This window comes from Vanessa cardui, chromosome 12, assembly GCF_905220365.1.
Source record: "Vanessa cardui chromosome 12, ilVanCard2.1, whole genome shotgun sequence".
Taxonomy (NCBI): Eukaryota; Metazoa; Arthropoda; class Insecta; order Lepidoptera; family Nymphalidae; genus Vanessa; species Vanessa cardui.
The window spans coordinates 1267989-1280179 of record NC_061134.1 but is presented as its reverse complement, the minus strand read 5'-3'; the positions used below and the strand labels follow the sequence as shown (position 1 = coordinate 1280179).

At 29.6% G+C, this 12191-nt stretch overlaps 1 protein-coding gene across 4 annotated transcripts in view; it reads left to right on the top strand.

The window, feature by feature from the left end:
- LOC124534106 (6-phosphofructo-2-kinase/fructose-2,6-bisphosphatase) overlaps positions 1-12191 on the top strand; it is a 32143-nt gene that overhangs the window by 10731 nt on the left and 9221 nt on the right. The window contains exon 1 of one of the 4 annotated variants that reach the window (XM_047109785.1): positions 11211-11398. The exons of the other annotated variants lie outside the window; for them this stretch is intronic. Coding sequence (XP_046965741.1) covers positions 11335-11398 — 64 coding nt within the window. The 5' untranslated portion in view covers positions 11211-11334. Of the gene's footprint in view, positions 1-11210; positions 11399-12191 lie in introns of those variants that run through there. 4 annotated transcript variants of the gene reach the window in all.

Here is a 12191-nt window from a genome sequence, read left to right as displayed (position 1 = left end):
GACTTCGCTGATGGATTTAGAGATTATATTTTAATGGTAATTTCTTGATATCGTGTAATTTCCGGAATGAAATCGTACTGTATTAACATGTTCAAGTAAATGCGCCGTCCGTTTACAACATACAATATAAAATAAATAGTGAGCATAAAAAGTAAATAATTAATTTCTGTGGTAATTTTTTTGTGTTCTACTATATACAATCAATATTAATATTGTAAATATGTAAGTTACGCTGCCAGTCTGTCGCTTTTTCACAACCAAACAGCTGAACCGAATTTGAACAAATTTGGTATGAAGCAAACTTGAGCTCATTGTTTTTTTTTACCTAAAACAATACCCTAACACGAGCGAAGCTGAGGACGACTACTAGTAGTTAACTACTAGTTACCTACTAGCTATATTTTTTAAATTATTATTTTGCCAACGGTCCATCCTACGATGTATGTCAGTAATGACAAGAATGTTAGCATAATTTTCCCGGTGTCGTTATTCTGATTTTCTTGGCGAAAAAAAAAACCACCATTGCAAGCAATAAGGCAATGATACTAGTAGAAATGATTTTGCTTTATTTCTCAAAGGTTGAAATCCTACATTTGCAAAATCACACGAATAAAATTAGAAAAATAAACTGAATATTTTCTCAGCTAGAGGTCTTCGGCATTATAATATCTTTTTTATAATGCGATCTGCGACTCTTAATGTTTTAATTAAAATAATGTAAAAACTAAAAAAAAAAACATTTTTTTTATCATATTTATTAATTAGAATTAATAAATATTAAATGCTTAAATATATACAAATATGAAATGAAACTAGTTACTATATAAACCTTGACCGCGTGGAATGGTTGCATCATTTTCCCGTTGAATCGCAATTCCGATCCTCTGGGCAAAAAAACGAACCAGCCCTCCTGTCACCAGTGAACGCAATGAGGCGAGGTGTTATAATTTTGATGAAGCTTTTTGCACCACTACTCCAAGGGCCAAGCATTTCGACAGCGAATGGAACAAAAAAGTAATTTGTCATTTTTTTTAGTTATTATTATAATTTCAGCCGGTTACTGCTTCTCATTCGATTTATTCGTACCGGTAATAATAGGGAAACAGATTACCTGCGATGCATTGACATCGCCTCGTAGCTAAATCTCTGTAGTAGAGTATGTACGTAATATGTTGACGCTTTAAAACTGTTGTCAATCGGTATCTGATGGAGTAATAGATACAGATTGCAATATTGTTTTAAATAACAACATTCTAGGCTTGCAATACATAAATATAAATTAAATTTGCATCACGCATTGTACAGAAGCAGTGCACATAAACATAATATAAAATGTTACCACCACAATAATATACTATTATCTTTATTTATTTTTTACAAAACTGCTAGTATAGACCACAAAAATATTCTTAAAAATCGATTCATAAGTGACGGATTTCTAAGGTAACAAACTTTTTAAAGTCGATTAAATAATTGTATTTATTTTTAACTCATAAATTTAGATTGTTTAATTACTACTTACAAGGATTAGTAATATTTTAAATATAAAAGGTTCAAGGACAATAACTAAATTAAACGGTAATATTTTATCATGAATATTTTATAGTAATTTTTAAATACCTTATGTATGCAGCATTGATTGTGAACTGTATTGAAATTGAGAGAGAGAAATTGCAAGAAATTATTATTTCCTATTATGTGGTTTGTTTTATTATTTTGTTCATTTAAAAGAAATGGGGATTGCGATTAAACTTAAACGTACTGTTAGCACGCCACAATTCCCCAGCACCATAATCTAAACAGTAATTATTTTGAATATTTATTTGTGTATCAATAATGCAATGTTAATATTAAAATCACAAGTCGTGTTAAAGACAATAGAAAACAATAAAACATAGAATAGTAACTGACTCAAATTAAGAATAACTTACTTCGATAAACAACCTGTGTGATAATTAAATATAAAACCTCTTGTAATACTGAAAAAAAAAGAAAAATAAAAAATAATTACAACCTTGAATACTCGTTAGGTGATAATTATGTGAATTGGTTTTTTCGTCAACGAAATAATACAAGTTCAAGTAAAAGACATTGTAAGACAATAAACAAATTTTTTATCAAATAACAAAGACTATTTTATTTTATTTGAAAAATTTTGTTCATTATTCTCGTTGTTAGGGTTTATAGTAAGGCTGCAAATTAGTTATCGTTTATTTTGGCCATAAATTTTATCAGATATCATTAGACAATCACAATCCAATACAAGATATAGGCCACACACGCAAAGTGCGCCAAAGCTAAATACCGTGAATTTTGTATTATTTAGAATTTAAGTTTCTCTGGAATTAGGAAGTTATAAGTACTCCTGTAACTTGATTGTTTGGTGGTTATGAGATATGAAGCTTAACCGATCATTCTGAGTCAACACGAGCAGGTTTAAGCATCTCTGAACTTTCATGTGCCTTATGAGGAATCGTGAATTAGTCTCGTGTACCAACTAAAATTGAAGCAATTCAGTGAAGCTAAAAGAAAAAGGAGAGAAGCCTAGCTGTGAAACATTACATGCTAACTGCTTTTATTTTTTAAACAGTATACTAAGCAGGCTTTTATTTTAACACACACTTATTCATTATTATAGTAATATAATGGCCACTAGTCGCCGTTAAAAAGTAGCCTTAGCCGTGGTCGCTGGTTTTAATATACATTCTGTATGTCTCTCTATATTGAGTCGAGATGGCCCAGTGGTTGGAACGCGTGCATCTTAACCGATGATTGCGGGTTCAAACCCAGGCAAGCACCGCTGTTTCATGTGCTTAATTTGTCTTTATAATTCATCTCGTGCTCAGCGGTGAAGGAAAACATCGTGAGGAGACCTGCATGTGACAAATGTCATAGAAATTCTGCCACATGTGCATTCCACCAACCCGCATTGGAACAGCGTGGTGGAATATGTTCCACACCTTCTCCTCAAAGGGAAAGGAGGCCTTTAGCCCAGCAGTGGGAATTTACAGGCTGTTGTTGTTGTTGTTGTATGTCTCTATATTATCAATTTTATATTGATCATGTGTCATATATTGTATACTTAAGTGGTATGACAATTCTTTATTTCTTATATTTATTAATTAATAATAACATCTTAAGTATATACAAATAAAAATTATTAATAGTTTATTTTTACAATAAAATAACACTCGATGGGAACATTGCTTAGGTACCGACTCATTGCGAACTGAGGACTATAAACAGTAAATCTAATAAACACTATAAAACCGGACTTATAAATGACGCAGTATTAACATGTATGTATATTGTCATTGTTTATCGATTAGTCACGTGTTGATTACAGTATTTGCAGTAATATACTATTTGTTTCAAGTCGAAATGGCAATATCATACATATTTTATGACAATAATAATGCAAAATTTACCTTACCTACAGTAATTGCTGTTTAAGAAGTATAGATAATTATATTTTTTTTTTTTGTTTATGGTGTACAAATTTAATTAAGCAAGACATATTGTAGAGTATAAAAAAGGAATGTCAAATATATTGTACGTAATACGTATATATATACTATATTAGGCAAATTATAATTTCTGGTTTTTGCCACTATGAGTACTAGACTCACAATCTTCAACATTGAATGTAGTAACAGCTAAGATTTGCTTCACATTGCTTCAAAACATTAAAACATAGCTACCTATATAACTTTTATATACATTATATTTCTTATTTAAACAAAACATATTTTTTAAAATTGATATGTGTCTATCTGACTGTCAAAGCTGAAAATTCGATGAAAAATTGGCCTCCAACAGTTGACCACTGAGTCCACGCATACCAGTAAAGTATGATGATTGTCAAGTGTCAAACGTAGCTGTCACGGGCACCACGATAATAAAGTCACACGTGCAGTGGTGAAATAATCTGTGTCTCTTGGCACAAATAAAAGCCAAATGAAAAAAAACAGTAATAAAGCGAGCTAACTTTATTATTATTTTTTAGTTTGTTTGATTACGATCAATTTATTTTTAAATAATCAGTCTATTCCGTATAAAAATATACGTAAAATGAATATCCTTATGATTTTTTTGTATAAATTAAACGGCATTTTATGGCCTCTTGCCATACTACATAGGTACTTAGTTGAAAATCAATCAACTTTTATATATTAACTGCGTAAGCTAATATTTGTCCCAGTGTTTATGGGACAATAATAAGAGCAAGAAGAAGTTGAAGAGCATCGCCGTGGATGTGAAGAAAATAAAAAAAGATTCTTGATTGCAATTTACTCAATTGTTACAATTTAACAAAGAATTCGTTTTGGAAAGAATTACAGAATGACAGTCCAAAAACATATTTTGAATGAACGCCAAGTTTCGAGATAGAGCCTCTAGTTCATTATGTATAGACAACGGTTATAATTTCTATTAATCATATTAATTCAATTTACATATTTAATATGCCTATAAATATAAAAATTATCTGTATTTTGCTTTTAGTGGATAAGCAACAAATAAAATAAGGGTTAAAATGTAACAATACGTCATTGCAAAAATGTGGCAAAAAAACTTATCGACAATATAATGAAATATTACTTCTAAACCTTGACAGGATTAGTAATCTGTACCCATTTGTCATTACTGACAGCCGTTATGTAAATAATTGATAAAAATTGTGTACTCACTACTTAACCTACCTAACCTATACTACTATATATTGTAATAAATAGAAAGAAAGAATACATTTTTTGTCAATGTTCCTGTTGCGTTAATATAATTACAGATAAAATTCTATTTTTTTTGTATATGAACAACCACATACAGCCGAATCTAGTCTAAAGGAAGGCAAAATTTGAAGCTTTCTACTATCTATAAAACAATTTATAAGAATATAAAAAATTGAGTAGGTGAATTTATTATATTTTAATTGTTTTATTAAGCAATATCATTCAAAACAGCTAAACTGTTTTTATTGTAATTTCTAATAGTAAAATAGGTAAACAACTTACCTGTTTTTTATTGAAAATACAGATAAAATATTTTAAAATGTGTACTTTGCAATTGTCATGTTATTTTATTGCCATATGTAATTTACACGACTATCGTCATTCCGAATGAAATAAGGTAGTAAATAGTCTGTTATTATACTAATTGAAAAGACGCATAAAGTGCATCTTCTTAACAAAATATATATGAATACGTATATATTTTTTTCTTTGTGCATCAACCACGTGTAAAGTACGGGCAGCATCTGTTTGAGAAAATGTATAGATTCGGAATCTTTCGTAGTAGGACCGTAACTATAGGCTAATTATTTTTTGAATTCCCTTAATCCTTCTTTATCTTTATCTCCCTTTAGCCCTGCGAAGCGATCATGTAACAGATATTCATAAAAATTAGTATGAAAAAAAAAACAAATGTAAACTGTTTGGTGATTGTTTATTGTTTTAATATTCACTCTGTTATGACGATAATCGTTTATTTTTTAATCCTATTAGCGAATGACTAATATCTAGGCCAAGCGACAAGGCGTATATGACGTATTCCGTGACGTAGATACTCTGATTTTACAGAAGTTGATTCTTGATATTTTATACATCTTTAATAAACATCGAGATGAATCGTCGTATATATTACGATATCAAAGGGCAGATCACTGTCAAAACATAATACTTTTCAAATCCTCGATATTGATTGACTTACGATAAATATCTGCTTTATTGTATTATGTTTAAAACGAGGAGCGTAGTCTCCTTTATATAAGTATTTAAATATGTCCCCCGTTTTGCGTATTGCCATAAAATAAAATCATTTCTTCAACAAAAATTTAGTACGTAATACCATTAATTTCAATTTAAAAATAGAACAATTTGACATTGGCAATGAAGTCGTCAAATATCTGCAATATTACAGTCGTAGCAACTTTTTTTTAAATTTATATTTAGAACAATATCTCAATACATTTGTCATAGAGAATTAAAAAACAATACATTATTTTTTTTAATCTAGAACAGCACTTTTATACTAAGAACGATCCATACGATAATAATGATATATTTTATTAGTATTTTGTTATGGGTGGAGTCTTGATTCGATTCTGATGATGTCACATTTTTAAAATGAATCTCACTAATTATATCTATCACTATCAACTATATTTCTAAGACATGTGATATTTATTCGAATGAATGAGACAAAACAACAGCTATTCAAACTACAAAGAATACAAAGACAAGTTTGTATGAGCGACTGTCATGATATCAAATAAATCATTATGTGACAAAGAACGAACAAACCAGCTTTAGTAAGATAAGCGTAATAGAATACAGTATACGCCTTGTTTACCATCATGAAACCAAAAACAAATTAGATGCTATTTTATGGCGGTTAGAACGCTTACATCTTAACCGATGATTGCGAGTCCAAACCCAGGCAAACACTACTAAATTTTCATATGCCTATTTTATATTTATAAATCATCTCGTGCTCGGCAGTGTAGGAAAACATGAGTAAACCTGTATATGTCTAATTTCAACGTTTATTTTTGCATCATGCATATGGGGGTTTAGGTTATTGTAAATAGTCACCCCCTACCACCTCCTAACGAGAATAACAATAACCCTGTATAACATATTTGTACATTTAGCTTATTTCGGTATTTGTTATCAAGTCAGGAACTATAATGAGTTGGCTTTGCACGTGAGTCACAAAGTTCGTATGTTGACCTATTTGTGGTATTTAATATATTAACGGTTAATATTATATTAAGTTTTGCCAAAGCGATAAACACTTACGTATTACTAATTATTATTATTTTATATTGAAATAGGATGAAAATTTATTAACATAAGAATTAACAACATTAAATGCTTAAATATATACAAATATGAACTAAAACAATTTACTGTATAAATCTTGACCGCGTGGAATGGTCTCAAGAATGCTAGCAGCATTTCCCCGTTGCTTACGTTTTTGTTCCATTTGTTGTCGAAACGCTTGGCCCTTGGAGTAGTGGTGCAAAAAGCTTCATCAAAAGTATAACACCTCGCCTCATTGCCTCCACTGGTGACAAGAGGGCTGGTTCGTTTTTTGCCCAGAGGATCGGAATTGCGATTCAACGGGGAAATATTGATATTAATAAATGACTACATCGAGTAAGACATCGGCAAAACAATCTGGAAAACATTTTATAGGTTGACAATATATTATCGTTGATCTATGAAAATTGTGAATTACAAGTAAAGTTTTTTTGTTTTTCAATACATACGATGAACGTTTTCTATACTTGTTTGAAAAATAATTATTGCCATCTACTGAAATAATTTATTTAGAAACAATGAATATTTATTAGTCGCAAGCTTTCAAGCGTCCCTTGTAAATTAAGCAATTCACACGAGTTTTGTAGATCCAAATGTATTCGTATTCATTACATTCGTAAAAGTATAGGTAGTGTTTTATTCCTCAGAAATATGTTTAAATTTTATACAAAGAGATACGTAACCAAAGTATTTCTTCAAAAGCAGTCACCTTTATTTACAGTGCAATTTATTATATTCTGTTAAATAATACTCACGTGTATAATTTATTAAAGCACTAATGCTTGTTGACTTCCAGGCAGGATATATTACATACATATATAATTGTATTTAACTAATATGACTCTGTATTTTTGAATGTTGAAATAGTGTCCATTGTGTTTCTTGTCGGTTCTTCTCGGTCGCATCTGCGTTCCGAACCGGAAGTAACATACTTAATATAGTATTTAAATGACTTTCAATTTTCATAAGCGCTAGTAAAAGCTTACTTAAATAAGTACATTTTTTTTTATTAATTTTTACGCAGCGCCGGCCCTTGTGTAGAACGTAATCAGCAGTCAGACTTAGATACATAAAAATATATTTTCGACTTATATGCAAATTTTGTAAGTCATACTTTGTTATTAATATTTTAAAAGGGCTCCATCTTTCTTTGGCTACGAGCCCACTAAAATGCGCTAAATATAACGTAGATTAGAATGGGTGTGTCGAGGATACTATGCATTGTATGTGGAGAGATTATGCGATACACAATAGGAGCCTTGCCAAACCGGGAAATGAATTGCCAAAGCTATTTATGCTATATTGTACCGGCTTTATTTAATTAATGAATTAAGGTGACCATTTTTATCCCGTCGCATATAAAAAGTTCGCATATTTAAAGGTAATCAATAATATTTATTATGGTCACCCTACATCTAATGACAGCCTTAAGTTGTATGTATTCAAAATGATGTATTTGATTATATCGGGAATCCCCTAAATTTGAAACTATCTAAGCCGTTTTATCTTATCCTTGAGTAGCATGTCAAGTTTAAACTTTCAAAAATAGAACTAAGAATTATTAAATAACAACTTAAATCACCACTGTGAAGCTATTTAAATCTGGAAGATAAAATATTTGAGTCGACCCATACATTATTTTGTTTAAATAATACCAAAAACAAATATATTTTACGACTATTCTAACTAACATAAAATTAATAATACTAATCTGCCCGACTCGGTTTTGCGCGTGTTCAATGCTGATACTGAATATAGTAGAGAATGTCTAAATTAATGATCGCCTCTTGGCTATTTCATCTCATATTAAATTGTTGAAATATATAATATATTAGACAAAAAAAAAACCCGCTGAGTTTCTTTCGCCGGTTCTTCTCAGGTCAGGGTATTTTCTTTTCCGAACCGGTGGTAGTGTTTCAATTGACCATCTATATTTTCTTTTATCATTATTCTATATTGAATAAAGTTATTTGAGTTTGAGTTTATCAGTGTTTCTTTACTACATTGTCCATGTACTGTATACAAAAACGTTCCTCTCGAATCACTCTATTAACAAAAAACCGCATCAAAATCCGTTGCGTAATTTTAAAGATCTAAGCATACATACGGACAGGCAGCCAATAAGCGACTTTAATACTATCTAATGAAGATGATGATAATGTGTGGCACACCAAAGTGATGTATTCTCTTAGAGAACATAATTTCTAGGGTGCAATTAGAGCCACCCGTTTGTAAATGAATACCCGTATATTTTAATGTAGTCGATATTAATTAACATTCCGCTGACCCCATCAAGGAATATTTTGATGATAAATTCCATGATCGTAGTTGTACCTACATCTAACCTTTCTGTAATTATGAGTTCATTTTCTATTTAATATGTAATATGTAAACAAACGCACGTATGGCAGGTGCATGGAGTTAGGTCAAATTTGAACTGTATTATTCTTCATTTAAAATTCAATCAATAAAAATACAATAGTATTACCGAAAATAATAATAATAAATGTATTAAGAATTTGGTTCAGTGGTTTGTCAGTTAAATAAACGCGAGACTTACTTTCTAATAAAAATAATAAAGATATTATTAACGATAACTTTACGATATCCAGTGCACTTATAATTTAAAAGACGAATTGTATACGTATATATGTATATCATCATCACTATCATTATCAAGATCATTACATAGTACAGAACATAAAACAAAGTCGCTTAACGCTTTGTCGCTATATATGCTTAAATCTTTGAAAATTACGCAACGTATTTTGATACAGTTTCTAATGTGATGTAAATACACAAATTCTGTAGTATATTTAGTATCAGTATTGCACCCCTGCAAGCCAGGGCGGGTCACTAGTCCTAAATAAAATCAATAAATATTTTATTGACTATTAAATAAGTTAATACTACATACCAGTAACTATATACGTTATGGCTAATCTAAGTTATGAATGTTTTTGTTGTTTAAGATTTGTTTACATTAATTGGACTGTGCACATTTGACCCTTTGACAAAACTTCAATTATGTATGTCATCTATCACGCTAACTTCGAATGTCAACAAGAAAGTTACCAAGTGTCAGTAATATGATTAATTTTATACCCATATATAGGTAGATGTTATGATAACATTCGTAATTGCTTACTTCGCTCTATATAAAAGGTTATCGATATTTACTTCGACCTCGGTTTAAAGGCCAGTATTTGACGCTAACATGTTTGTTGTACGTAATTATACTTTTCTGTCATTAAGTCCTTTTTTTAAATAAAGCGATTCAGTCACCCGTGTACGTTAGTAAATACTTTAAACGAAAAACAATCAAAATTGGTGGCGGATATATCAAAATAAAGATTATTTTCACGTTTCAATTTTTGTGATGTGTTTTTTTTTAAATAATAGGCGTTTTTTTTCCTAGCATGCTACGCACTGAAACTATAATCCTAAGCCAATTTTGATAAAACTTGTCACGATTAAAGCTGTTGTATAATTTAATAATTATAATATTATTTTTAAATTATTTATCTATTGGTAATAGCGGATTTAAAATCACTTGGGTCTTGAGGTAATTCATTTAGGTTTAATTATTTTGTCAAAAACCCACCCAGAATATCTATTGGAACCTACTCGAATAAAAATCATGTATTTTTTATTATTTTGAATCATATCTTTCTCGGCGTTGAAGAAAAACATCGTAACCAGTATGCGGCGCGTTAATGCCGCAGTGAGTTACGTTGTAGTTTGCTAGGAAATCATCATTTGTTTTTCATTATTAAATGCTCTACATTCTGGTATATTTATTGCTATACTTATATGAAAACATATCATTAAAAAAAGCTATTAAAACACAATATGTATAAAATACATGTGTACAATATGTATAAAATAACCTATACAAGAATAGTATTATATATTTTTGTGGTTAATAAGGCTGAATTACATCTTACAAGGTTCTCGGTTAAATGCTGTTACAGATATTACAGTATATAGTTAAATCAATAAGGTTTTATTAATAATTATTTTATTATAATTAAACCTCGCAACTCTAAACAAAACTTTTGTTTACTTAATATACATAATCCTTATAGAAATACTTTTTTTTCATATTTTATTTCTATTATGAAACAAAACACTTAAAAATTTCAAGAATTCATGGAAGAAACAAAGTCGAAAGCTAAAACTATAACAATACTATTAAAATATAAAATTGTCAATAACGCGAACAAAAAGAATATTGCCTAAAAATAAAAAAAAATGTCATATTTAAAAAAAAGTATTTATTAATATTAAACGTTAATACAAGTATCCGATTATTTTCCTAATTATCAAACGTCACCGTCACAAGTGTCAAAGTATCGATTTGATGGAACCACATTTGACAGATAGCAGTCCAGTCGCGAAATACTATTCTGATAAAGCGGTAGTGATTCGCGTGTATATTATTTTTTAGAATTAAACCGATATTGATTTAACAAAGTCGAACCACGTGTAATTTATAAATTTAACTGTTGAAATGGACACGGAAGACAACCGTGCTGAGGGCTGGAAATATTTAAACAAGCAATATTTCGGCGATGGTTGGTACAAGTTCTTTGATGTTTCGAATTCGAATGCGAAATTAATTATATCGCTACCAGGGTCGTTTACATTTACCATTAACTCAGCGATTAGTGTATATCTAGAAACGCGGAATTGAACCATTTCGAACTATTGAGACTAATGACAAGGACGATTCGATAGTGATCTTTATAGAGAAAATAGTTTCCAACATTGTTAATTAGTGCTATCTTTTCATGTAACTTCACCGATGATAAAACTAATTAATCATATGTGCAGATTACTTGTTGCTGCATGTAGTACACTTGACATTTCGTCAAAATATAGATATATATACCTTATTACCTTTATGCCACTATTAATTTGAATTTTATAACGAATATTTATAAATATAGTTATTAATATACATTTACACTACTGTTAATATTCACATATGTTGTTAATTATTAACTAGGTATTAATTATAATCTGGTTTAAGTTAACCTTGAAATGAAATTTAAAATAATTGTTTGTGGTGCTATTTTTATCTTCTATAAACATTATTTAATCTGATGATACCATAATCCTGTTAAGTAAGATATATGTAATAGATAATAAAGGAAGTTGTTGAAAATTATCTAAATTAATAATATTGATTAAAAGAATTAAACTCTGTATGTTATGGATTTTAATATTAATAACACTAGTTATACAGTCTATTATATAAGTTTTATATGAACAAAATGAACCAGAAATTGGTCTACAAAAATTAACTGGCCTACCAAATCAGTATTATAATACTGTGAATTTGAAAAATTATTATATTTAAATACA